Genomic DNA, 27,474 nt, shown 5'->3' with positions numbered 1-27,474 from the left:
GCCACCTGGTCATCTGGGCTTGCTTTGATTTTTAACTTGATTCATTAAACCCTGATCAGGTTTCCTTTATCTTTTAAAAACAAACAAACAAAATCCTTCCCCTTTAATCTGCTCCCATTCTTCCCTGTCCCTTCCACTGGCAGATTTCTAGAAAGGGCAGTCTTCAAATACATTCAGGTCTTCTTCCTCACCACCCACTCATTCTCCATCTTCTATAACCTGGCATCTGTCTTCAACATTACTAAAATTGCTCTCTCCCCAGTCACTTGAGTCACCAAATTTACCTCCTATAATTGAAGACTTTATTCAGTCTTCATCCTCCTGGACTTCTGTAGCATCAACATTGCTCACTACCTACTACCCTCTGCTTCCTAAAAAGCAAATGTCATCTCTATGGTGCCTTCCCACAGTCCATTCTAAATGTTTCCCTATTAAAAGGATAAGTTCCTGTCCCTGGCACTTCTGACCCTTTTATTGCCCACATCCCTTACACGGACCTGCCCCTTTTTCCTTTGACAACCTCCTTGACGCCAAAAGCTCCAGCTGTGCTGGCGATAGCTCCAGCCCTGACCTCTGGTGAAACTCTGAATTCACATTTTTTGACTGCCTGTTGTAAATGACCTTCCTGGAATTCCATCAAGTCCTTGACTTTACTGTGTCTCAAACAATAATCCTTACAGAACCATCGGATCTCAGAGTTGGAAGGAATCTCAGTGGTCTTCTGGTCTAACTCATGGACTCAAACAAAAATTCCTCTTAAAACAGACCCCACAAGTGGTCACAGAGCCTTTGCTTAAAGACCTCCAGTGAGAGGGAAACTCATTTCTTCCTATGCAGCCCACTGTACTCTTGGATAAATCTACTTGCTAGGAAGTTTTTACAATTGTGGGAGTCAGACTGTGCTGAGCCTTAGATTATGGGAATTCACTGATGATTTTTGAGCAGAGAAATGAAATGGTCGGACTCTTGCTTTAAGAAGATTATTTTGGTAGCTGTATGGATGGGTTAGAGAAGAGAGAGTCTGGAAGCAGAGTTGGCGAACAGAGGTTCTGCTTGTCTAGGCAAGAGATGACGATGGTCTGAAGTAGTGGTGGTCGTGTGAATGGATAGGAGTTGGATATAGGTATGTGTGTGTGTGTGAGCATGCGTGTGTATGAAATCAACAAGGCTTCACACATGGTGAAAGTTTTGCTGACTGGGAGAATGGTGATGTCTTCAACAGAAAGGAGGAATTTTTGGAGAATGTTGAGGTGGCAAAGTCATTGCTTTCTATTTCTGAACAGAGTTTAAGATAAATTTAAGTTAAAGATAGACATACTTGAGAATCATCTGTGTAGAGATGATAATTCAATCCATGGGAGCTTAGGAGCTCTTTCCCAAGAGTATACAGAGAAAAGAGACAGCCCTGGGAAGCATCTGTGCTGGGGGGGTGGGGCACAAAATGGATAATGTTTCTGCAAATGAGACTGAGGAGTGGTCAGAGAGGTAGGACTAGAACCAGGAAAGAGTCATGTCGTGGAAATGCAAGAAATTGAGAGTGTGGATGAGGAAGGTATATGTTCATTGTTACCAATAGTCATTGAAAAATCAAGATGAAGACTAAGAAAAGGCTATCCTTTCATATATGAGTTGGACTGGATTACTAGTGAAGTTCTTTCCACCTCTCAGATTCTGTAATTGTGTGATTTAGCAGTTCAGAGATCATTGGTAAACTTAGAGAGCAGCAGCAGTAAAGTGGTAATATGGTTAGGAGCCAGATTGCAAAAGATTAAGAAGTGAACAGGTGGGGAGGGATTTGGAGCCATCAAATATAGATGCTTCTTTCCAAGAGTTTGGTTGGAAAAATGTGGAGATTTATCAGATGATAACTTGAGGGGATGGCAGAGTCAAGGGAAAGTACAGGCAAACCTGAGTATAATATGTGGGCATCAGGGAATGAGCCAGTTGAGACAAGGAAAGATGGAAGCTGAGAAAGATAGGGCAAGTTCATGGGAAAACAAGAGGTGATAGAAGTGGCGGCACTATTTAGTAAGGAAAAAGGCCACCCCTCTGAGCTGGGAGTATAAGAACGGATGGGTGAGGAGAGAGTTCGTGGTAAATGACAAATGACTTCTATTTTCTTAATAAAGAGCTGACAACAATTTGATGAGGAGAAAGTGAGAACAGCATGGAGAAACATTTTATAATAGCACCTGTGGTGAGTGGGACAGAGTCAATCAAGGAAGATTAGAAATTTTGTCTTGCAGCAGCGATGGCTCCTTTGTGATTAGATAACCCGAATTTGTAGTGTACCCAGTCCGTTAGATGGTGTGATTTCCTCTAGCCGGAATTTAAAGTGTACAAGTAAAGAAAAAGGCTGGTGAGAACGACCCAGGATTGAGGAAACAGCAAGAACCAAATGGTAGTCAACTAAGGGGAGGAAAGCGTAGAGGCCAGTGTAAAGTCAAACTTAAGTTAGAAGATACCAGGTTGAGGAATTTGTATTTTATATTCAAGGCAATGGATGGAGCTTTATATTAGAGTTTATAGGGAATAATTCATTTTCATATTCCCCGCAGTGGGTAATAACTGACATTTATGTAAGATTTCAAGGTTTACAGAGTGCTTTTCCATACCATACATTATGCTATCTCAGTGTTTGCTGAGAGGATGGTTTAACTTGGCGGCAAGTCAATTGTCTTCAAAAATGTAAAGGGCTGCTCTGTGGAGAGGAATTAAATTCATCCTGTTTAATCCCAAAGGGCAGAACTAAGCTGCAGTGATAGACGTTTCAGAGACAGATTTAGGCTTGATGTCAGGGAAAATTTCTTAATAATTGGAATTTTCTAAAGTGGAATGGGCTGGTCTGGGAAGTGATAGGTTCCCCTTCATTGGAGGACTCCTAGCGAAGATTAAATGATGGACAAGATTCTTAGGGAATCTGTTGGACTACATAGATGGTCTCCAAGAGCCCTTCCAATTCCGAAACTGTGATTCATTGAACTTAGATGTGCATCTACTGAGACAGTACGGTATGATGGGAAGTGCTAGTACTAGTCAGGAGACCTAGAGGTGTCTTAATGTCCTGACTTTGCTATAAACTAGTTATGTTTTTGGACAAGGCCACTTCAGTTTCTTCTATGATACTGACTGGAACATCACAAAGCAAGGTGGGATGATGGAAAGATACATTCCTCAACCTTACAGCCAAGCAGTTAATGAGTACTTTTAGTAGGCCATCTCCTTTGTAGAATGTAAGCCAAGCCTCTAATTCTTGCCTCTTAAAGATTAAAGTGATTATATTTTTGTCTTTTTATGTCCAGTGCCTAGAACACAATAGGTGTTATATAAAAAATGCTTGCTGATTTGCCTATCATGTTTTAGCTCCCTACAGAGTATAGAATGGATAGGATTGCTTTTGTGTATGGTAAAAACCTGTCTAGATGGCTGGGGCCACTTCCCAGAGCACTGGATTTTGGAGTCCAAGGACCACCTATTTTTTATTACATGCCTAAGCAAGTTTTTGGGATAGTCTTCTCACCTATAAAATGAAAGGGTTGGACATTGTACATACATAGAGTGGAAGAAATCAGACCAAGACAACTTGGGTTCAGATGCCTTCAATGACACTGTCTGTGTGACCCTGGTCAAGTCATGTTTAAACCTTGCTGGGCCCCAGTTTCCTTATCTGTGAAATGAAGTGGTTTAAACTAGGTAGTTTCTGAGGCCCCTTCTGGCTCTAGCCAGAGAACTTTGGGATCCTCAAAGCAAATGACTCAATGATCTCAAAGGATTTAAACAGCAGATTGCTTTATCTCTTAACTCTGAATATGCAAGACTTTGATAAGAAAGACTGTGCTATGATTTCTGCCCCCCCCCCACAAAAGGGAATATATATTCCATTTCCCTACATGTAATGTAGGAGTGTAGGCAATGTAATCTCTTTCTAGGTGGGGCATTGTAGGACAGTCCATAGCATGGTCCCTAACCTGCCTCACCTTCTGAGCCAGGTATGAGTGTGGAGCAGTGGAAGAAATAATGATACACTTAGTCAACCTTACTAACATTTAATGACTGGAAATAATGAGTACTAGTCACTTAACCTGAGTTATTTCCCCCTTAATAATACAAATCACCAAAGCAACTTTACAGGGAGTGTGGTGAGGAAAGTGCTTTGGGTAAATGATTATTAGTATGAAGGAGTTCGTGGAGGTTAGGGTTAAGAGTTGTGATGTGGGAAATAAACTGAGCTCATTTGAGAGCACAAGGTATTACAATGGAAAAGAAGGCTGTAAGCAAAGGTTCTGCATTCACATTTTTGCTCTGTGCCCTTGGACAAATTTGACCTCCTGGACCTCAGCTTCCTCATTTGTAAAATAGGTTTGTTTCAGGGTGGTGATTGACTCAAGACCACCTCTGAGGTCCCATCCAGCAGTGATCCTTCCCAGCAGTCACACACACAGCATCATAGATGATCATGGACTTAGAGCTGACCTAAGAGGACCTTACAGGCCATGTTGGTCTTAAAGTCTCTCTCCCTTCCTGTCATCTCCTGACATGACTCTGAAACCAGGCTCTTCTCCTAATGGACTTCTCTGAAGGATAATCCGGAGTTCAAGTGGATTGGTGCACCCTAGTTGTCAGTCAGGATTTATTAAACTATAATGTGCCAAGCATTGGCCTATATAATTAAGCACTGGGGACACACAGGAAAGTGAAAACGGCCCCTTGCCCTCAAGGAGCTTATATTCTTACGTGAGAGACAAAAATTTGAATAATACGAAATGCTTCTAGGGAGAAGAAATACCTCTGTTTTCTAACACACTATCTCACGAAAGGAAGAATCAGTGAACCTCTTTAAGCCTTGAGTATGAAGAGTAGGAAGGGAAAATTTGGCAGCTGGAAGAAGAAAAAGTAGACCGCAAAAAGATGTAAGAGAGAAGAGAGAATTCGTGCTGCTTCACGGGTGGAGTGTGGTGGTAGGAAGTGCCCCTGTAAATTTTGTGGCACCTATGCCAGATGCCCCTTTTTCCAACTGTGTTCCTTTGTGGGACTCATGGTAATAGTGTTTTCCACATGCGAAGGTGTCCCAGCAGCCTTCCCTTTCCCCAGTTTACAAGGGTGCTGGTTCTCCTCTTTCTGGGATTCTGGTCCCCATTCTTGTTTCCCCTGACCCCTCCTGCCTTTTGATTCCATAGGTTAATATTGGGGTTCAGGTTTTTTTTTCCCTAGTGTCAGGAATGGATTTGTTATCTTTTCACCCTCTCCATTTTCTTATGTGCAGTCTCCAGGAACCTAGTGGATTGCATTTCTGACATGGCTAGTCAGGTTGAATATCTTTGGGACTGGTGATGTTAACAAAGCCACTTGAATGATCTTGAATGAGATTTTGAGTAGATCACTTACTCTCTTACACTTACTCTCTTAGCCTGTTTCCTTATCTGTAAAATAAAGAGTTGGAACTAAATCCCAACATCACAGATTCTCAGAGTTAGACAGGATCTTGGTGACTCTCTAATCCAACCCATACATGGAAAAGAATCCCCTTCCACAATGAGTGGAATGACCCATTGAGTGGTCATCCAGCCTTTGCTAATTTCGCATGAGAGAGGGAATCCATTCTAAACTACATCCCACCCCACCCCCAAGCTGTAAAGCAGCCATTCTACTTAAATTGCTGGACTTTTTAGATGTTTTACAGCAAACCAAACTTTTTTTCCTTGCAACTTCTGTCCTCTCAAGCCAACAGAGATGTCAGATGTCAATCTTTCTTTAACAAGTAATAACAGGTATTCTTTGAAGATAGGTATTGTCTTTGAGTTGTGTTTTCTTTTTCCTGAGGACCATGGGACTTTCCATTTGACTTGTTGCTGAAATCTTCCATATGTGCTATCTCCACCATTAGAATGTGAGCTCCTCAAGAATAGGTACTGTCTTTTCTATTTGTATGTTTTGCACATAATAGGGGCTTTCGTTTATTTGTTTAGGTAAATATTTCTTATATCTGACTAAACATCTCTTAACTAGAGTTCCTTCATCTTCATATTACATAATCTCTGAGGCGTGTATCACCATCCTTCTTGCCCTCTTCTGGACACACAAGTTTACCAATATTCTTCTTAAATACAGTACAGAACTCCATATACTCCAGATGTGGTCTGACATAGGCATAGCAAAATGGAACAAACTTTCAGGTTCATATTTCCTGAATGCCAAGATTGCATTAGCTTTCTTAGTGGGCTGGCTAGCACGCGCATGCCCTCTCTCTTTCTTCTTGCTCTCGCTCTCTCACTCCCTTCTTCCTTCCCTCCCTCTTTTCCTTTCTCCTCTCTCCCCTTCTCTTCTTTGGCTGCTGCTTCTTCCTCCTCCTCCCTCCTCTCTGTCCAAATAGAAGGATCCCTGTAGATTAAGACTTGTAGATTCAGGTCCATCTTTATTTCAATGAAATATTGGTTTCCCTTGTAATCTTCTGTATTGTATTTTATGCATTTAAAACCATTCTTCTAAGAAGGGATCCGTAGGCTTTGCTAGACTCATAATGATGAAGTCCCCTAAATGTCTACAGAGGAACACTGTGCTAATGCTTCAAGCATGGAAAGACAGTTGCCTCCTAAATGAAATTCAAAACCACTCCAGTTAAGCCTCTAAAAGTTCACATAGGAAAAAAGTGGATGAATAATTGCTCATAAAATCTATATACAATGCACATGCTGTAAGGGTTTCCAAGTGCTCTATTGTCAAGCCCAGAACAGCCATTTTGCCCATTATCTTGGACAGACATTGCTTAATTGGACCCACTGGGCTGGGCCTAACTGAAAAACCCTCAAGGGGGGATTGCATTTAAGAAATTGTGCAGTTCTTTTAAGTTATTGAAACAAAAACTAAAAAAAAAAAACCAAAAATAAAAATTCATCCCTTCAACACAAATTTTTCTAGTGATATTATATAGCTCTGAATCATGGAATACACCAGGTTTCTTTTAAATAATCAAAAATAGGCAGTGAAGAGTTACATGAGTAGGCATAAATAGACTTACAAGCATATTTACTATAGGTGCTTCTTATTGAAAAAAGTGGCATAAGAAAAATTAAATGAATCAGTAGGCTTAAAGCATAACAACAGACATAGACCCACTCCTTACAAAATGCTGAGATACAGAGGAGGGCCGCTACCTCACTGAGTGGACTCCCTGTGGAGAATTTATAGGACGACATGGAAAAGAGTTGATGAGGTGTGTATGAGAACTAGTGTCGCATGAGATCTCAGTTTGGGTCAGTGGGAAAGTCACTGGATTTGGACTTGACCTGGATTCAGATTCTGGGACTGTTCCTTAATGAATCAGACAAATCACTTTTCCCCTCTCTAAGTTTCTCATCTGTAAAATAATGGAGTTGGACTAAAGTCTAAATCCAGAACCTAGATTTAAGTTCTGTGACTCTTTGGAAGTGTTAAATCCTGTGTTTTCAAAGCATTCTAGGAAAGGAAAAAGAAAAGTTAAAAAACCCCAAAATCTTGTGGCCACTACACCACTACTTCAGAGAAGGGTTTAACCACATTATCTCAGGGATTTGAGAAGCTCCAGGGAAGGAATGTGGGAGCCCCAGCTAGAAGTTCTTGTCATGATCTCCAGGGAAGCTAGAGTGAAATTTGGCTGTGATTAAGCCATACATATGTATTACATACATAGACACACACATATAAAGAGAGAGAACCCAAATTCAAATTTTACCATGATACATACTTTTTTGACCACCTTGGGTAAGTCATTTAACACCTCTAGGCTTCATTTCTTCATGTCTAAAATGGGGGAGGGACAGATAGAGATCAGATGGCCTCTGAGGTCCCTTTCTAGCTTTAGTTCTGTGATCCTGTTAACCCCATGCTTGGTCCTGCTGCTGTCTGTTGGAAAACCTCACTATAACTAAAAAAGAAGGTTGAACTGGGAAGTGTCACATCGTCTCATTTCCTAGGTTAAAGTTGAGAATTCCAAGTATGAGCTTGGTCTAGAAAAAGGGTTAAAAACATCAGACAAATGCGAGTAATAACTTACATGTTATACAAGCTTTAAAGAATCCTGTTAGGTTTTGCTTCATTATCCCTGTATTACAAATCAGGAAGCTCTGGTGTTCAGAGGATGTGACTTAAGGTTTTCTGAATCTCAAATCCAAGGCTCTTTCTACAATTACTAAATTGAATGAGAGAACTGAGATGCAGCTGGAGGAAGGCCTCTAGGTTGTGGCCTGGGCCAGACAATGAGCAACTTTTGGCTTTCCTGTTCCCAAAGTCATAAACGTATCCCTAGTCCCACATATTCCTAAATACCCCCTTATGGATGCATTCCTCTTACCAAAGTAATTTTCATGTGCAAAAGTTGAGCAGAAATCTTGCCCTGCTTCAAGAAACTCCCTAGGATTTTTATCTAGTAAGTGAAGTCATAGTTTGAGACTGCTGATGAAATCACAGGTTTTTTCAGGTATCATAGAATCTTATGTGTTTGTATTTTACATTCTCCCTAAAATACCTGGTGATTCAAGCTTCAAAAGGGATTCAGGGACTATTGAGCCTTGTATTAGTATTGTGGGACTTGATAAACAAGTCCATGTTCACCCATCAATCAGCCAGTATTATTAATTGCTAGGTGCTAGATATAAATAACAGTGAAGGAAACAGTTCTCTCTGCTCCATCAGTGTCCACTGGAATATAGCACTGGACTTAAAAGTCAGAAGAATTGGATTTGAATCCTAGCTTTGCTCCTTGGACTAATGATGATACTTCACAGCCACTTCCTATCATGTGCCTTCACTATCCTCTGTAAAAGGAGGGAGAGGGAGTTCTAGATGATCTCCAAAGTCTCTTCCAGTTCTAACTCCCATAGATCCCGATCTTCTTAGTTTTCATTTTCCCTATGAAAAGAGAGAGGTGATCATAATATTGACTTTTTTATTCTCCCTATTTCCAAAAAGCCCCTCCCCCCGATGTTTGGTTCGTTCCTTTGTCCTGCCGTTTGCCACACATGACTCTGAAAGGACACTTAAACTTCTCCCGGCCTCAGCTCGTAAGTGGAAGCTGTGGTTTCAAACCCTCAAACTTCCCCCCGCCCCGCCCCCCAAAAAGAAAAAAAAAATGCAAGAGTCAAGATCTCAGACACTAGCAGTGTGTCCGGACAAGCTACTTAAACCACTGTGCCTCAGTTTTCTCATTTGTAAAACGAAAGGGCTGGACTTAATGATTTCTTTGGTTCTCTTACAGCACTAAATCAGGAGTCCTTTTTCTTCTTCCTGATGTAGTTCTTCCAAGTCTTCCCCTTACCCCAACGGTGGAAGATGATAGATGAAGACCAAGGAGCTGACCCTTGAAATTGTAGCCCTAAGAGGGAGATTGGGGAGGAATGTTTGCGGTCTGGGCACTTGGGGTCAAGGCCACCGCACAGCCCCCTCCTTCTGTTCCCCCTCACCACTCCACTTTTAAGTAAACCTGGCCCCTTGCTCAGCCTTCTCACCGATCCAGCCTGGGCCCCCCATTCCTGCCTGTTGTGCCCTTTCTGGGTTCCAATTTCCTTTTCTCCCCTCCCCGGGATGGGCGCTCGAACCCGTTTCATCTCCCGGGTTTCCCCTCCACCCCTTCCACCCCATCCTTGGGTTCTCTCAACCCCCACCGTCCGGAGGGGGCGGAGACCATACTCGCTCCAACCTCCTGTCTCTTTAAGAGACGCCGGAGCCTCCGGCCTGCGCGCCTCGGCCTGACGCTAGAATGACAGCAGCTGGCCTGGTATGCCAATGCAAATGAACAGCCCCCCCCAGGGTGGGCCAATAGGAGACGGAGGTGCCGGAACCGCCGACCAATAGGGCGGGGGCGCTGGGGCTCACCATATAAGGAGCGGCCTCGCCATAAAAGGAAACATTGTATCTCTTTATATGGGGGGAAGGGTCGGGGGATCCCTCCGCCGACAGCGCGTGGTCCCGGCCCCCTCCGCCCGCCCGCCGCCGCCGCCGCTGCCGCCAGCAGCTGCTGCCTCAGCCCCAGCCCCCGGGGGCACGTTGACGGCCGCGGGGCGCGCCGCCCGAGCTCTCGGACAGGGGGCGCTGCACGCGGCCTGGGGCAACCCGGGCCACCGGGGCAGGAGCGTGAGGGCCCGGAGCGGGCCGTGCAAGGGGCCCCGGGCTCGCGGCGGCGGCGGCGGCAGGAGCAGGAGCAGCAGCCCTCCACAGCAGCAAGAGCCGAGTCGGGGCGGGGAGCGGAGGCCGATGGCGGCGGCGGCGGCAGCAGCAGCAGCCCCGGCCCCGCGCTGATTGCCCGCCCGTCCGGACGCCAGCCCGCCCGTACTGAGCGCCATGTTACCGAGCCAGGCTGGGGCCGCGGCGGCGCTGGGCCGGGGCTCGGCCCTGGGGGGCGGCCTGGTCCGGCCCCCGACGGGGCGGCCGGGCGGCGGGACTCGCGGGGCTAACGGGGGCCGCGGCCCCGGGAACGGCGCGGGGCTGGGGCCCGGCCGCCTGGAGCGGGAGGCGGCAGCGGCTGCAGCGGCGGCGGCGGCGGCGGCAGCGGCCACGGGGACCCTGTACAGCGGCAGCGAGGGCGACTCCGAGTCCGGCGACGAGGAGGAGCTGGCTGCCGAGCGGCGTGGCCTCAAGCGCGGCCTGAGCGACATGGAACTCGGCGTGGTGGTCGGAGGGTCCGAGGCGGCGGCGGCGGCCGTAGCGGCGGCGGCGGCCGGGGGCTACGGCCCCGTTAGCGGCGCCGTGAGCGGGGCCAAGCCGGGCAAGAAGACCCGCGGCCGCGTGAAGATCAAGATGGAGTTCATCGACAACAAGCTGCGGCGCTACACGACCTTCAGCAAGAGGAAGACGGGAATCATGAAGAAGGTAACGACGCGGGGGGTCCGGCCGGATGACCCGGCATGGACCCGGCGGCTGGGGAAGGAAACCCGGGGGTGGGGGCGACCGGGAGGAGGGGGAGGAGTAGGAGGAGGAGGTGGACCCAGGTGATGAATGAAAGGTGGTGCGGGAGCCCTGCGTGCGACCTGGGCTGGGGCATCGGGGAGACCCTGTTGAGTAGGGCAGGGGAGTGCTGGCAGAGGAAGAAGAAGGTGACCCACGCCCGAGAGGGACCAGGAGTGTGGAAGTGGGAGGCAGTGAGTAATAAAGGGGGAGGGAGGAGGACTCGTGGGCCACGGAGATGTTTGGGATGGAGGGAGAGCGGAGGTAGTAACAGGACAAGTCAGAGGCTGCCAGGAAGGGGTGAGTAACCATGCTCGGGGCATGGTGGGGCAGGTGTGAGTACAGTGTGCAGGGAAGGCACTAAACGTGAAGAAGGAAGGAGGAGAGGTGGAAAGGTGCGTGTAAAGATGGAGAGGATAGCGGCAACATGGTCCACTTACCTTGTCAGAATGAGCTGGTCAGCCCCGAAGAAGGGGAAAGACAGCTAAGGCCCCACTGGGCTCCTGGGGACACAGACCGAGTCCCACAGAAGTGCGGGGGGCCGGGGGGGGGGCGGGGGCGGGGAGTTAGGGAAATGGATGTCTAGAGGTCTAGCTGGCTGGATCTACAGCTATGCATCTATATATCTATCGCTATAACATAGAGATAGATATATGGATATGTAGATAGATCTATACCCATATATACACATAGCTATAGAGAGTTCTATATATAGATATACTTAGATAAAAGGTAGATGTGTATATTTAGATCTATCTAGATATCTATTGATATAGATCTAAATTTTGTGGCGGTAATGACTAGGATAATGATGACTACAAGCTCAGGTAGGTATGAGGGCTGACAAAACAAATCAGTGAGCATTGTGAGGGGAAGTAGGGGGGGAGGGGAGAGGAAACCCCCTAGACCTTAAGAAGAAAGGACGAGTGTAGTTTTCCAGAGAAAGTGGGAATGTGCATAGGGTTTTGAGGGAAAGTGCAGTAATGGATAGTACTGTACCTGAACATCCAAATCCCAATTCCCTTAGGCAGTTTTACTCTCTCTTTTGTGGAAGAGGCCTGAGTTTCCTAAGCTCTCCAGCATGGTAAAAGGGGGTGGGAAGAGGAGGAGTCTAAATTGTTAATTGAGATTTGAGGGGATTACTTTCCGGTTAGAGAGGAATAGGTGTTTGGAGAACAAGATGTCAGAACCTTGGGAGTGCTATCCTTGTGTCTGCCCAGTGTAGAAACTAGCATTGTTCTATTGGTCTTGGAGAGCTTGGGGTGGGGGGAAGGGGCTGCCCACCCCTCAATAATGTGGGAGGTCTGATCTAGAATATAGCTGTGGAGCCAGCTCCTCTACAGACTCCAAAGCTTGACCCAAGCAGAGTGATCAGTAAGGGTGATCCTCTAAACAAGGTAGGAGTCTCACTTCTGTGACTAAAATATAGATGCATGGAAACAGGCTTTAAGCTGTGAAAGGTTCCTGAATTGAGAGGAAGATTATTGTGGTTGGTGTGCATAGGGGCCTGATAGTGAGAGTAAGCAGAGTGTTGGTCAAAGAGGCAGCCTGGTGTCCAGCAGACAGACAGAGGGCCAGACGGAGTCCAGAAACCCAGATTATAGTACTAATTCTTTCACGAAATAGTTGGATGACCACCTCAGGCAAATCACTTCCTCTCTCTGGGCACTGACATTCTTCCTCCCCAAAATGAAGGTGTGGGACTAGATTAGATTATTTCCAAGATCTCTTTCAGCTCTGGACATTCTTTATATTAATATTAACCCCCCAAAAAATCAAGGATTCAGGAGCTAAAGAAAAGGTGATGGCATTTAAAGTTCTGCCAAGGGTGAGAAAGGGCATGTGACCCAGCGTGGATCCCAGGATGGCTCATGTTGGACAGGAAGGTGACTTCAGCTGTTTGTGGAAATCCCAGACACATGTTTCTTCCTAGTGTCCTGCTTGCCTTTCAGAATGGTGGGGACTTAGAAGGGGGGAGAGTGAGTGTGTGCATATGCATGCGTGTGCATGTGTGCGCGCGTGCTCGCTCTCGAGCGTGTGTGTGCGGTGTGTGAATGTGTCCTAAGACTCCCAGCTGCTGTGCTTGGGCCTTAATTCTGCCCAAGTGGGTAGGGGAACAGCTGAACCGGCTTCCTCCTTCTCCCCTGTGGTTGACCGTAGGATCAGGGTCATCAAGAGGGACCTGGAAACTGTAACTAGCTAGGGGAATGCTCGGATTGCCCTGAGGATGATTGGGGGGTACTTAGCTTAAGTATCATGGTGGAGGGTCTGTATGTTTTAAATGTGCTACCCTCCCACCTTAATTTCTAATGTTCTAAGGAGTCTGACAGAAACTCAGGCCAGCATGGGGTCTCAAGACCTGGGTCATTATATAATCCATTCCACTGTACCTCAGAGGAACGTGGCGTTAAGACGTTTTTGAGGGTCTTTTGAGGGTTCCCACCCATTTGCTGACCCTCACTTCTTCATCTCACTTCCAGGCCTATGAGCTGTCTACACTGACAGGAACACAGGTATTGCTACTTGTGGCCAGTGAAACAGGACATGTATACACCTTTGCCACTCGAAAACTACAGCCCATGATCACCAGCGAGACTGGCAAGGCACTGATCCAGACTTGCCTCAACTCGCCAGACTCACCACCACGCTCAGACCCCACCACAGACCAGCGAATGAGTGCCACGGGCTTTGAAGAGACAGACCTCACCTACCAGGTGTCTGAGTCTGACAGCAGTGGTGAGACCAAGGTGTGCATATGGTAGAGAACCACTTGGAGGAGAGAGGGAGGGAAGGAAAAAAGACATAATAATGTGGGGAGGGGCTGGGCTGGTGCTCCCCCCAGCCTGAAGGACAGGTGCCCAATTCCCACCGTCTGAGCTAGAGCCCAGCCCCCTGATAAGCGGGTGGCCTCCGTGCCCATATAAGGCATGCTCCGGCTCCACATGAGCCTCCTCCCGCCCACCCGGCTGCCTGCCTGGCAGGGGCCCTTGCATTCCTCCAGCCAGCTGTCTCCCCACTGGGGGTGGGGGTGGGGGTGTAGCTGAATCCTGCCCGACTGTGTGGGTTAGGAGGCCAGCATATACAGGTCCCAGGATGATCCTGGGAACCTGGCATACCTCATGCCTAGCTGGCTTAGCAGGAGACTGACTACCTATCCAGCCTGCCCTGCCAAGCATGTCACCAACAAGCATGGTGGGGTGGGGCCATTCACTGGCCACTGTCTGGGTCACCCCCTGTCCCGCCCTCCCTCCTTCTTTTTCCCTCCCTTCCCCCCATTTGGGGGAATGGGCTGGGCTAAGTTCTTCCCTTAGTCATCGGCAGCTCCGCCCTCTTGTGGTCTTCAGCCAAGCCCTCCAACTCTCTTAGCAACACCTCCACCAATCCAGGCAGCCACACGCAGCCTGGTCTCTAGTCCATCCTGCAGATCTTGGGCCTTGTCTGTCACTTCCACCTCTTGAGGTCTGGACAGAGTCAAGATCCCTTTCTCCTCTTCCTCTTCCTGTTGCTCCTCCCCCTCCACTGCGTGCCCTTGTACTCCCCTGGGGATAGAACGACCTGGCACACCCTATCTATACCCACAGTTGGGGCTTTTTCCTCCAACACGTGTGTGTTGGAAGTGGGTAGCAGGAAGGTTAGGGATTATTTTGGTGTAAGGGGAAGCAGGCCTTGGATTGAGCTGCCCTTTCCTCACTGTCCCTGCCAGCAGGGTCTTTGGTACTTCTTTGGAGGAGGACTCCCCTTCTCCTGGGGGCAGGGTGCCTCACTTTCCTTCTCTATAAAACAGGGATAATGGTAGCACCTGTATCTCCTAAGGCTGTTGTGAGGATCAAATCAGATAATACTTGTAAAAGTTCTACATAAATGCTAGCTGTTGTTATTATCATTCAGACCTTTGTTTTAGAATTTCGCAACTTTAGAACTTGAAGGGACCTTAGCGATTACTATTTCAAACTCATTTTATGGATGGGCCTACCAAGGTCCAAAGCGATTGTCCTTTTTAACTAAGCATTGCTGCTTGGGAACCTAACATTCTGGGATATTGGGGGTCATGTTTCAGTGACAGGTCATGATGGGTAGGATCATCTGATCTAGGCTCACAGCCCCATCCTTGCCCTGGCTGTAGGATACGCTGAAGCCAGTGTTTACAGTCACCAATCTGCCGGGTACAACTTCTACCATCCAGACGGCACCCAGCACCTCTACCACGATGCAGGTCAGCAGCGGCCCCTCCTTCCCAATCACCAACTACCTGGCGCCTGTCTCTGCTAGCGTCAGCCCCAGTGCCGTCAGCAGTGCCAATGGGACTGTGCTGAAGAGTACAGGCGGTGGCCCTGTCTCCTCCGGAGGCCTCATGCAGCTGCCCACCAGCTTCACCCTCATGCCTGGTGAGTGTTGAGAGGGGCAGAATTGATGGGTTTTTCCCACTTTCTGCTTGGTGCCCTGAAGAGCAAGCCAGCCCTGGGATTGAGGTTGGCACAAAGAGACTTTTTCCACAGTAGGAAGTGAGAAGGGAGCAAATGGGAGCAAGCCTGACCAAAACCTCTCATGTCCCATTGGCAGGCACTCCCCTCTGTGCTAGTACCCCTACCATCTCGCTCAGTCAGTTACAGCCTCCCTCACTTGACTTCATCTAGTCAGCCAAGCCCTTCCACAGCAGGGACAGCAGACAGTCTTCTCCTTCCCCACCCGTATTGATGGGCAGAGCATATATCCTTGACAAGTTAGCTTTGTCCTGGGTGGGGGCCTCTGGCTGTGTGGAGAGCTGGCCAGGCAGGGCTGAAGAGTGTGGAAAGACAAGGCTCCCTGTGGAGGCAAGGGAGGGAGCAGAGAGGTCTAGGAGCACAGGCAGAAGTCTTGGGGGTTGAGAGAGCCCAAACTGTTCCAAACGGGGCCTCTTGTGGTTACTGTTGTTTGTTTTCAGTTCACCAATTATTAAGTGCCTACTGAGTGCAGAACTCTGTACTAGGTGCTGGGGAAATGTAGATCAAGAAGGAATGTAAGTAGATAAGATGTGGCTTCTGTCCTTAGGGAGCTTTTAGAGTCTGGTAGGGGCATAGGAAATCCACCTAGATAATTATACAAATTAGTCATGACAGCTGTGTTAGAGAAGTACGCAATGAGAAATGAAGTCTGGGGGGAAAGGTAGAGTTACCAGTTAGGGATCAGAGGAAAGGAAAGAAGACATTCTAGGTATAGGGAACACTGTGAGCAAAGCACCAAAGAGGGAAGCAGGGAACAGCAAGTGTTCTATCTGACTGTGTCAAGAAGTAATGTGCTGGGGGCAGCTAGGTGGCGCAGTGCGCAGAGCACTGGCCCTGGAGTCAGGAGGACCTGAGTTCAAAACTGGTCTGAGACACTTGACACACTTACTAGCTGTATGACCTTGGGCAAGTCACTTAACCCCAATTGCCCTGCCTCCCCCCCTGCAAAAAAAAAAGTGTGCCGAGAGAAAAAAAGATCCTGATATTATCCAGTTATGAAGGGCTTTGGATGCCAAGCTACAGGCTGTCTGTTTCTGAGCAGAAGAGAGTGTGTGTGTGTGTGTGTGTGTGTGTGTGAGATCCAAGGAGGGTTGGGGGAAAACAAACAGTGAGGAAGGAACTGTGTCAGACCTCGGAAATCGGGTGTGCTTTGGGAGTCCAGTGGTGGCTAGGGGTTGCTTCCTAGCTGGGATAAACCATGAGTAGGGTCTCTCTTTGTGACAGGTGGGGCAGTGGCCCAGCAGGTTCCAGTCCAGGCCATTCAAGTTCACCAGGCCCCTCAACAGACGTCTCCCTCTAGTGATAGCAGCACAGACCTCACACAAACCTCCTCCAGTGGGACAGGTATGGCTCAGATCCCTGCTACCCCCTTCTCCCAAGGAACAAAGATAGGGCCCTGATAGAGCTTTTGCTTATGGGTAGTTCTTGTGACTTTATCCTTACAACTGAGATGCGTGTTGGGGAAAAGTAGGCGCATTTAGGGTTCTTCCTCTTGAAAGGGTACAAGGATGAAGAAGGTTTTGAAATTTCCTCTTGTTCAGCATCGGAGCAAACTAGACCTAGACTAGTTTTTAGGGAGGAAGAATCCTAGACCGATGCAGGACAGCAAAGGACCAGTAGTTGAGTCCTCTCTTTTTACGGAGAAGGAAAACAAGGCCTGGGAAAACAGCAAGGGAGGGGGAGTGACTCGAGACTCGAATGACGTTGTACAGCTAGGCGGTTACAGTGTCCATCTCTGTACAGTGCTGTGCTGGGGCCTGGTTCCCTGAAGTGCCTCTGCTCCATTGAACTCCTACGTATGGAGCACCTACCATACACTCTTCCAAGACTGTTCTATGGTGAAGAAGTTAATGAAGTTAAAGAAGGCACATTCCTACTTTCAGGACCTTGTGGTCTAGTCAGGAAACAAGACGTGCACAGATATACAAAGTGCAGTGTGTGAGGCAAATTCAGAATCCTGTAAGACACATGGCTTGTGGTTGGATCAGGGCATGAATCAAGAGGCATTACAGGTGTACAGCTGGGCCTTGAAGGCTGTGTAGAATTTCAGCTGGCTGTTGATGGGAAGGGAGGCTTTTGGGGCATGCCTCCAATTTCCTCAAGAGTAACATGAAGTTCTTAAGATGAAATGTATTCTAATTCTCCTTGATTTAAAAGAAAAGTTCAACAGCTGCATATTTAGGGGGTGGGGAGTGAGAACAAACAGCATGGCCTCCTAACTCCAGAGAGGTTTATTGAGATTCTTCATTGTGTGGAATCAGTTTAAACAGGTGTGGCTCCTGCTTGGGGGAATGGGGGTGATTCATAGTCTTAAAACAGGCCCATGAGCAGATGGCTGAATAGCAAACTTGAAAATGGTGATAAAATTTGTGTTGATTATTTTAGAATTTAAAATACACTTTCTGGATAAGATTTAAGTATTGATGTTTGCACTTGGGTAAAGAATAATGGTGAGGAGAGGAGGCTGGTTAAGGCTTTCTCACTACGTTGGAGAGATGGTGCTTGACTCTGAATTTCCAGGGTGGGTATTTCTTCCTCTTCCATCTCCACAGTTGCAGGGTCCTTACTGCCTAGGAGTGTGTATGGAGATAGACTAGAGGAGCTTGGGGGGCAAAGGGGATAGAGAGACTATCTTTTCTTAGCCAGATTCTTATGACACTTAATTGTCTGTCCTCACCAGTGACACTGCCCGCCACCATTATGACTTCATCAGTGCCCACTACAGTGGGTGGTCACATGATGTACCCCAGCTCCCACGCAGTGATGTACGCCCCCACCCCAGGGCTGGCCGACGGCAGCCTCACCGTGCTCAACGCCTTCTCCCAGGCACCTTCCGCCATGCAGGTTTCCCACGGACAGGTCCAGGAGCAAGGTGAGTTGTGTTTTGGGGGAGGAAGAGGAGAATGAGCATGAGGGTCTTCCCCATTCCCTGAAAGGTGGTACTGACCACAGACACTGGGTGGCTCACTCAGTTCACCAACTGCTGCCCTGCCCCAGAAGTTCATACGTTAAGACCTTTGACCTCAACCCTGTGGTTTTCTGGTATAGGTGGAGTCCCCCAGGTGTTCCTGACTGCACCCTCAGGAACTGTGCAAATCCCAGTGTCTGCCGTCCAGCTTCATCAGGTAGATGCGTGGGGTACCTTTCCCCAGTCCTGCTACGTTATTGTCATCATGCACATTTCTTGAACACTTCTTTGTTTTCACTGGGTTGGGGGGAAGAGAGGGACTTTTCTGGATCAGACCTGAGAATTCATTGGTGTAGGAAATTCCCAGTGAAGAACCTCCATGTGCCCATCCAGATCAGCAGCTGCTCTGCATCTAGTGTGCTCTTAGTGACTTACTTGGGACACTGAAGGGTTAAATGACTTGTCCAGGGTCAACAGTCAGTGTTAGAGGTGGGTGGTCTTCCTGGCTGCGTCTCCCACACTGTCTTTACATCAGCCTAGGAGGTAATCTGCACAAGGGACAGGTACTATTGGTGTTTTATACATGGGGAGACGGGTTCAGAAAAGGTGCATGGGGGCAGCTAGGTGGCACAGTGAGTAGAGCACTGGCCCTGGAGTCAGGAGGACTCGAGTTCAAATCTGGCCTCAGATACTTGACACATTTACTAGCTGTGTGACCTTGGGCAAGTCACTTAACCCCAATTACCCTGCCAAGAAAAACCAAAAAAAAAGAAAAGGTGCACAGACATGGAGAGTCAGAACTAGAAATCAAACCGAGGGCTTCTGCCTCTCCAGTCCAAGAATGAAGTTCTTCATATTACACCTTTACTGTCTCCTACTGCCTCGGCATTGGAGGACGGAGGACTTCTCCAGTGACTCCTTTGCCTGCTCTGCTCAACAGATGAAAGCATTTAAGTCTGACTCCTCTGCCTCCCCTTCACTCCTCCCCTTCCCCTTCCTCCACCTCCTACAGATGGCAGTGATCGGGCAGCAGGCGGGCGGCAGCAGCAATTTGACAGAGCTACAGGTGGTGAACCTGGATGCAACGACGCACAGCACCAAGAGTGAATGAGTTGCCCTGCCAACCCTGGACTGATGGATGGACGGCCTCACTTATTTATTGTTGCCTTTTCACGTTTTCTTTACACACACGTTGACAGGCCGCAGGAGGGGGGCAGGGAGGAGAGAGGGGCGACACAGGAGTTCGCCCTCTCACTCCAGCCAAAGAAATGGACTTGCCTGCCCTCCACCCTTTTCTCCCTCTCTCCCATCCTGGTTCCACCTCTCATTTCTGTTTACCATGGGGCTGCCTTGCTTCCCCCCTCCCCAGCTTGGCTCGATGTTTGCCACGAGTATTAGCTATGCCCGATGGGACCGTGCCCCCTCCTTCCCTCTGTGGGACCTGTGGTCACTAGGGTACTGCATCCTTCTCCTAAGGAAGCAGCTTGGAGGGTCTGCCCTCAGCCTCCTTGCTGTTCATGGGTTAGCACTGTGTCTACCATAGGCTGGGTGAGAGACCACCTTCCCTCAGAGCCAACTGTGTTGCTGGGGAACCATGTTCCCGCCCCCTCTATCCCATTAGCTCCCTAGCAGTTGGGCCTATGCACGGGGCAAATGTCCATGGCCAGTGGGCACACTGCCCCCTGTCCCTTGCCACTGGTGCCACAGTGGTTCCTGGGATGGAGGGAATGGCCTGGATCCCCTTTCATCCCCACTTACCCCCCTGCTGCTTTACTTAAGGTTTAATTTTGAACCTTTTATTTGAGAGGAGACAAGTGAAAACAAATCTATAAATATATATTTTTAAAATATTTAACTTTTTTTTATGGCGTTTTTCTCATCCCACCACCACATTTTACCCTCCTCCTCCTCCTCCTACCCTCTTCCCTGGGGAGACACTTCCCTCCCCAGTACTGGTTGGGCCATAGGAGGTAGAGCCATCCTGTGGGCTCTGAGATCCCACCATTGTGGAAGGGTAAAGGATGTTCTGGGATCTTAACAGATCCTGTGTATAAGTCAGGAAGAAGTGAGGAAAGGGCCCCACGGTCTGTGCCTCAAAAGAGTGGGGAGGGTTGCTACCAGCTCTGGGCCGAGTCTGGCCTTTAGTGTTTAGTGAGACTGTTTCTAGGGAGCAGAGAAGGAAGTCCAGCTATAGGATTAGGGTTTGTGGGGACCTGGTCCAACCCCACTCTGGCAGAGGCCCTGGATTTTGTTTGTGCCATGTGCATGGGAGGTGCAGCCACGCATTCCATCAGGCCCCCAGCTGCCTGGGTCAAGTTGCAGTGAGCAGTGGTGGGGATTGGGGATGGGGTGGTGGGGATTGGGACTGACTAGTAGAGTTGGGAGCAGCTCCAGAGATCGATGCAGTACCGGGGAGCCAGAGAAGGGCAGCTCTCCCAGGGAGTGAGCAGCTACTGTAACTTTTTAAAATTAAGACAAAAAGCCTTGAAGAAAATGACTTTATTTTTCTAAGTGTAACCTCAGTATTTATGTATTTCTTACAGGGGCCGTGCCCCACCCCCCCACCCTCCCCCTGTTAGGCGGATGCGCAGGGTAGGCCAGCATTAGCAGAGGGTTTTGCACCCAGTGAACCTGCTCTCCTCCATTACCTGTATTCTGAGCATTTGATTTTCCAGAAGAGGGGAATTGCAGTTGGGTTGGGGGTTTTTGTTTAACCCTTTCTTGACTGCTTTTAATTCAGTGAGAAATAACCCTGCCTTGACAGCTTGGTGGTGGGATGCAGAGTCTCTGCTCACAGCCCAGATCTCAAGAGGATTGATTTGCCAACAAAACTAAAGAGCCCTGTAATCTGCTTTCTCCCTGCTGTCTTTCCCGAATCTGGGGTGCTGGAGTGGGAGCCACCATCCTGGGATTTCCTGCAAAACTTGGTTGGTGGGGCAGATGGGTAACATGGGATGGGTTGCAAGGATGGGTCACGGCTGGTGTCTGGGACTAGGAATGCCTCTCAGAGTCAGGGATTGGGGGAGTTAGGGACTCAGGTCTGTAATGTGCCCAGCCTCTCTTCTCTGAATTGCAGCCATGTCCTCCTAGGACCCACCTTGCCTGTCCTTGGGAAGAGAGCTTTATTCCCATCATCTCCCCAAAGAAGGCAAGATCCAGTGAGATCAGGTTAAGTGCTTATAATGTCTATGTGAGCGCGGCCTTGTAAGAGCACGTGTGCTTCAGGGATGAGATGGCATTTCTCGTGTGGTGACCCTTAGCGTTCCCCCTCCTCTGGCGGCTCTGGGTGTGTGAATGTGTGGTTGTGTGGGTGTGTGGATGTGTGGTGAGTGTGTGGGGCGTGTTTGAGTGTCAGTGGTTTCTACATCCCTGGGATGCTGACCCAGGAATTCATGGACATGATCACAGTCCTATGTACAGAGCTTTCTTTTGTATTAAAAAAAAATACTCTTTCAATAAATGTATCATTTTGTGCACAGAATCTGGCGTCTTGGTTCTTTTATTCCCAGCAGAATAGCCACACTCCAGACTTTTCAAATGAGAGGTGCTAGGTACATGGGGTTGGTTCTATTTTTTCCTTTTAAAAATTAATATCCTTTCTTTTTATAGGTCAGTTTCAGTTCCCAACATATCCCTCCAATTCCCATAAAGCCATCCAATGTAAGGATAAAAAAAGAGGATGAGAAAAAGACCATACGAAACAAACCACATGTGTCTGGTGTACAGTAGGCATTATGTAAATACTTATTATCATCTTTACGCTCCCCTCCCCCTTTGAGGGAGATGGAATTGTTTTTGAAGTAGGAGGAGGGAATAGAATATTTAAGGGGATGGGAATATAACATGGACTCAGAAATAGCATTTGGGGGCACGTAAGGGTTACAGGATTGCTAGGATCAATGAAAGAGCACCTCGGAATATTCCCTGAACACAGCCATATCTTCCTGTCGTGTGATTCTTATCCATGGAGGATCTGCTCCAGATGTGGGAGACCTTCCAGGTCTCAAAATGTTTTAGGGATATGGGAGTAATATGTGAGCTGTCCCTCATTCTCACTACAATACCAGCCCACTCTCCTGGTCCTACATGTTCTGATAACATTTCTTACACCCCTCCTTTTTTTTTTTTTGCACCAAATTCATCTCTGGTAACATGTTACAGTCTAATTGGACCTAACACGTAACTTGCCATTGCTTCTCTGGTCACCCAGTTCTTTGGAAATTGTAGTATCCGAACTGCTGCTTGGGGTCACTGAGAATGGAAGAGGACTCAGAAGAAACAGGGTTCAGGAAGTGAATGCAGATAAAGGTTCAGAAATTAAGCCAAACAGTTGAAGATGAATTCTTCTCCTCTCCACCCCCAGGGTACTGGAATGTCTGGACCTGTGATTTAATCTGTGTGGGAACTCTCCCTATCGATGCAGATCAGCATCTACAGTCTTAGAGAGTCACCCAGAACACTGAAACACTAGGAAGAGAAGAAGCATGCTGCCTACTCTGTGCCTGGCACCATGCTAAATGTTTTATAAATACCTCATTTGAGCCTCATGACAACCCTGGGAGGTAGGTGCTGTTATTATCCCCCATTTTACAAATGGGGAAACTGAGGCAAGCCGGTGAAGTGACTTGTTCAGGGTCACACAATAAGTGTCTGAGCTCAGATCTGAACTTGGGTCTTCCTGACTCCAAGCCCAGCGCTCTATCCACTGCACCATCTACTTGCCTCATTAAATGACTTGTCCGCTATCACATAGCCAGTTTTTATCAGAGACCGAACTTGAACCCAGTCAATCAACAAGGTATACTATGTACACGGTAGCAATAATTCTAACTTAACATTTAGCTTCGAGGTTTTTTCAAAGCATTATCTTTCACAGAGATTAATGTGGGACAGGCAGGACCAGTTGTCGTTCAGTCACGTCCAACTCTTTGTGATCCCATCTGGGGTTTTCTTGGCAAAGAAACCACTGGAGCGGTTTGTCATTTCCTTCTCCAGCTCATTTTACAGATGAGAAAACTGAGGCAAACAGGGTGAAGCGACTTGCCCAAGTTCACATAGCTAAGTAAGTGCCTGAGACGACATCTGAACTCATGAAGGTGAGTCTTGCTTCGCCCAATCCACTGTGCCAAATGGGCAGATGAGAACAGTTTGTTCCAGCAGCCACGAAGGCAGCTGAAGCAAACATTATGGAGCGCTTAGAGTTTGGTCAGACATCGATAACAACAAAGTCATCCGCTGAATACTGGGGCCGTGGCCAGTGGTCCTGACTTTTGTCCTGCCGCTGGACAAGAGACCACCTACTTTGTGCAACTCTATCTCACTTAAATCCAATTCACCAGCAAGTCAAGACATCACCCGGAATGTCATCGGTCCTCCTCAAAAACAAAAGATGAACACACAGCAGCTATGTACCCCAGGTACCGTGCTAGTAAATAGGGATCCAAAGACAAACAAAGGAAAAAGCTTTAAGGAGCTGATATTTTAGGTAGGAATCAACATGGCACATGGATATGGAAGCAAACAAAATCTATACTAAACATACTCGTATATATTTTAAACACAGTTGTTGGGAGTGAAGGCAAGAGAAAACTCAGAAGGATCTTAAAATACCTCCTCTAGGAAGTGTTACTTGAGCCAAGGATTCTAAGACAGGGAGGTGAGGAGGTGGAGTCCCTTTTAGGTAGATGGTATAGCCTGTGTAAAGGTCCATAGATGAGAAGTGAAATACCATACATATGGAATGCCAAGAAGGACAGTTTGGTTGGATTGTAGTTTGTGAAGGGGAGAGTAATGTGTAATAAGCTTGGAAAGCTAGGCTGGATCCAGATTTGCAAATGGTTTCAAATACCAAACGGACACTTTTGCATCCTATTCCAAAGGCAATAGGGATGCCTTCCTGACTCCAAAGTGGCCCTCTTTCCACCACTCCGTGCTGCCTCCCATAAATCTGTTGCCAAATTTGCTACAACTAAGTTGAAATTCTTGAGTGTTGACTTTTAACATAGAAAATGGTCAGTTTAATTGAGGGAAAAGAAATCCCTCTACTGGAGTTGAAGCAGCTAATTGGCATGAGTCACCCTGTTTTTAGTACATGCAATTTCTATATTGCAGGATTTTTGCATTAAGATTGATGCAAAACATTGATGCAATGCATCATGAAAAGCAAGTTTGTATTTAATGTGAAGGTGCTTTACATTGTATTCTTTGGTATTTTTTCCTTTGGAAAAGTTATTACATTTAGAACTATTCTGAAACTGTTAATTTAAAAAAAATGTTAGAGATTTCCAAATAAATGAATGAATGGATGGATGGATGAATAAATATGTTGCCAACAACAGAGACCATATCCTGGAAAATCTTCTGTCCTGGAAACCTGGAATGCTATTTCAAGAAAGCTCCATTGCCTTCTACCCCCATTCCCTTCTGGTTCTGGAATCATGAACCACAATCAAATTAACTCTGGCATTGTTCCTAGATATAATGTGTCAAGATACTCTCCTCACCATCCCTGTAATCTTTTCAGACCAAAGTGCCCCTTTCTGGCCACCCCCATCCCCCAAACCCCATATGAGCTGTTTGTCCTATTAAAATGAAAGCTCTTTGAGGGCAGGGACTGTCTGGTTTTATATTTGTATCTCCAGGCTTAGCACAATGCTTGGTACATATCCTTTAATCAATGCTTTTATTCATTTTTTTCCTTGAATAATGTGTCAGAAAATTGCTTGCAAACCAAACAAACCTATGTGTTTGAAGGATAGTGCTTCAGGGAAGAGGATGTCAGAAATAAGTTTCAGGAGAATAAAGATGGAGAAGGACTCTGAAAAAAAAAGTCTGGAAAGTGAGGATGGGGGGAGGGGAGGATTATGAATATAAGGGCTCAAAAATAAAGTCCAAAATAAGTGACGTGTATGTGAGTGTGTGTCAGATGCAAGCTCCAGGAAGGAAGTTTGGATAAGGATTCAGATATAGGGTCACAGAACTGAGAAGGCCTTAGAACCCAGGACAGAGTAGAGCCCGGGGAATGAGGATCAAGAAGGATACGGAAAAAAGGATAAGAAAAATGAGATTGATTTTGGGTTCAAAGATAGGGCCCAGGATTCATACTGTTTGAGTCAGGATTTCCACTACTAAGCATATACTCCAAGAAGGTCAAAGATGGAAAAAAGTCCAATATTGACTAAATTACTTAAAGCAGCACTTTTTATGGTACCCCTCTCAAAAAAAAAAAAAACCCATACAAACAAAATAGGAAACAGTGGATTGGATGAGGAGGAATAACCGAACAAGTTGTTATGTAGGGAGACCATGGAATATTATTGCAACAGAAGGGAAGACATCTGAGGAATTTGGAGAAACTTGAGAAGGCTTTTGAACTGATGCAAAGAAAGCAGAATATTATACCCAGTAACTCCAATAACTATGGAAAATAATACTGGAAGATATCAGAATTCAGTGGAAAGATGATGAAACATTTCTTTCCTCAGAGGAAAATTCTATTTCAAGAAAGCTCCACAGCCTTCTACCCCCATTCCCTTCTGGTTCTGGAACCATGAACCACAATCAAATTAACTCTGCCATTGTTCCTGGATGGAATGTGTCAAGATAATGTCTTATGGCCTCACTAACCATCCCTGTAATCTTTCCAGACCAAAGTGCTCCTTCCTGGCCACCCTTCCCCTGTATGTGTTGTTACCCTCATTAGAATGAAAGCTCCATGAGGTTGCATACAGTTTCAGACGTGGTTAATGTGTTGGTTTGTTTTGTTTAACCCTTTGACGGGGGAGGGAGGTCTTACTGTGTCAGGGTGGGTGAAAGTTATGGAGAAATGGCAGAAAACAAAACAATTTAAATGTTTATTTTTTAAAAAAATTAAACAATTTTAAACTTTAATTTAAAATTTAAAAACTAAAATTGAAAAATAATTTAAAATTTAAAAAATTTCTAAAAACTTAAAAATACTATTTTAAAACAAAAAAAAAACAAGGTCTGAGAAACGACAGCATGGATTCTTATCAGAATCAGGGTAACAGCGCCGTGGAAATGAAGTGGGGTAAAGGCTCAGATACAGGATCAGGGCAGGAGTTCGGCTCAAAGTGCTCCTTCCACCTAGGCCACCTGGGAAAAGTGCCCGGCGACTGTTAGCCGTGACGTCATCGCCTCCGGAGCCACCAGCCACCCCGCGGGGCAGTCATCTCACCATCCCGGCAGAAATCGGAAAGGCTACAGACCCCGCCCTATCCGGAGGAGGGCACTGCGCACGCGCACAGGTCTCCGCCTCCGCCTCCGCTTCGGCGCTACCCACCCTTCTCCCCTCAGCGGGCCTTCTGCCTGGCTTCCGTAGAAGCTGGACAGTGAGCGCAGGTGCAGTAGAGGACCCGGAAGTGAGGGTGCTCGCTGACTTGAGCGGCCGGGTCCGGCGGGACCGTCTAGTTGGAGCCGGCAAAAGGGGGCGCGCGGGGCGGCGGGAGGTGAGAGGAGCGTGCGCACGGGGTGGGGGTACCCTGTCTCTCTCCATCCCCTTCCACTTCGAACCCTTCCCCGCCGCCCCTGGCCGCGCGGACCCAGGAGCCCACTCCCTATACCAACGGTCACCCCGCCCTGACCCTCCCCCTCACACGCCGTCCCCCCCCCACGCACGCACTCTCCTCCCCCGTCCGACCCTCCCCCACTCATGTATGCTTCACTAGAGCCTCCCTTTCCCCAGCCCCCAGCCCTGCACCTCCTGGGGCTCCCTGCCATGCACACCTGCCCAGACCCGTCTCTTCAGGCACACCCCAGACGCATGCCCCAGCTGCTCCCGGACCCTCCTCCTTCACCCGATCTCCCCTTGCGACCCCTCAGACGCATGCAGCACGTCCTACCCACCCCGGCCACCCTCAGTGACACCCCACCCCCCCACCCCCCGGTGTGGCCCTGTACACTGTACTTGGCCATGCACAAGTCCTGCTGTCCCCCTCCAGACTCGATTCCCCCGACTTGTCAGCTCCTTGTCTCCACAGCCTCACACATGCTGCTTCTCCTCCCCAACCTTCCTCTAGAATCCCCCCTCCGTGATGACCTTTTCTTCATAGCCTGCCCTGTTCTTGCTCTTCCCCCTCACTTATCCCTGACTGGGGTCCTCCCATTCACACACGAGACCACCTCCTGGCTTACTCTTCCCCTTCAGACAGA

General features: G+C 47.7%; 1 protein-coding gene and 1 long non-coding RNA gene across 2 annotated transcripts; one reads left to right on the top strand and one right to left on the bottom strand.

The window, feature by feature from the left end:
* Positions 1-7,696: 7,696 nt before the first annotated feature.
* LOC118858360 lies at positions 7,697-9,305 on the bottom strand. Its single transcript, XR_005010933.1, has 2 exons — positions 9,228-9,305; positions 7,697-8,883 (listed from the first exon to the last, which is right to left on the bottom strand). It is a non-coding gene; the product is annotated as an uncharacterized LOC118858360 (long non-coding RNA).
* A 913-nt stretch (positions 9,306-10,218) lies between these two features.
* SRF (serum response factor) lies at positions 10,219-21,784 on the top strand. The gene is made up of 7 exons (XM_036768064.1): positions 10,219-10,839; positions 13,395-13,661; positions 15,038-15,299; positions 16,620-16,739; positions 18,076-18,267; positions 18,444-18,520; positions 19,316-21,784. Exons 1-7 carry the CDS (start codon positions 10,312-10,314, stop codon positions 19,412-19,414), a joined length of 1,545 nt encoding a protein of 514 aa, XP_036623959.1. The 5' UTR covers positions 10,219-10,311; the 3' UTR covers positions 19,415-21,784.
* The last annotated feature ends 5,690 nt before the right edge of the window (positions 21,785-27,474 follow it).

Source organism: Trichosurus vulpecula, chromosome 7 (genome assembly GCF_011100635.1).
Source record: "Trichosurus vulpecula isolate mTriVul1 chromosome 7, mTriVul1.pri, whole genome shotgun sequence".
In the NCBI taxonomy this organism is placed as follows: Eukaryota; Metazoa; Chordata; class Mammalia; order Diprotodontia; family Phalangeridae; genus Trichosurus; species Trichosurus vulpecula.
This window is presented reverse-complemented; position numbering and strand designations above follow the sequence as displayed.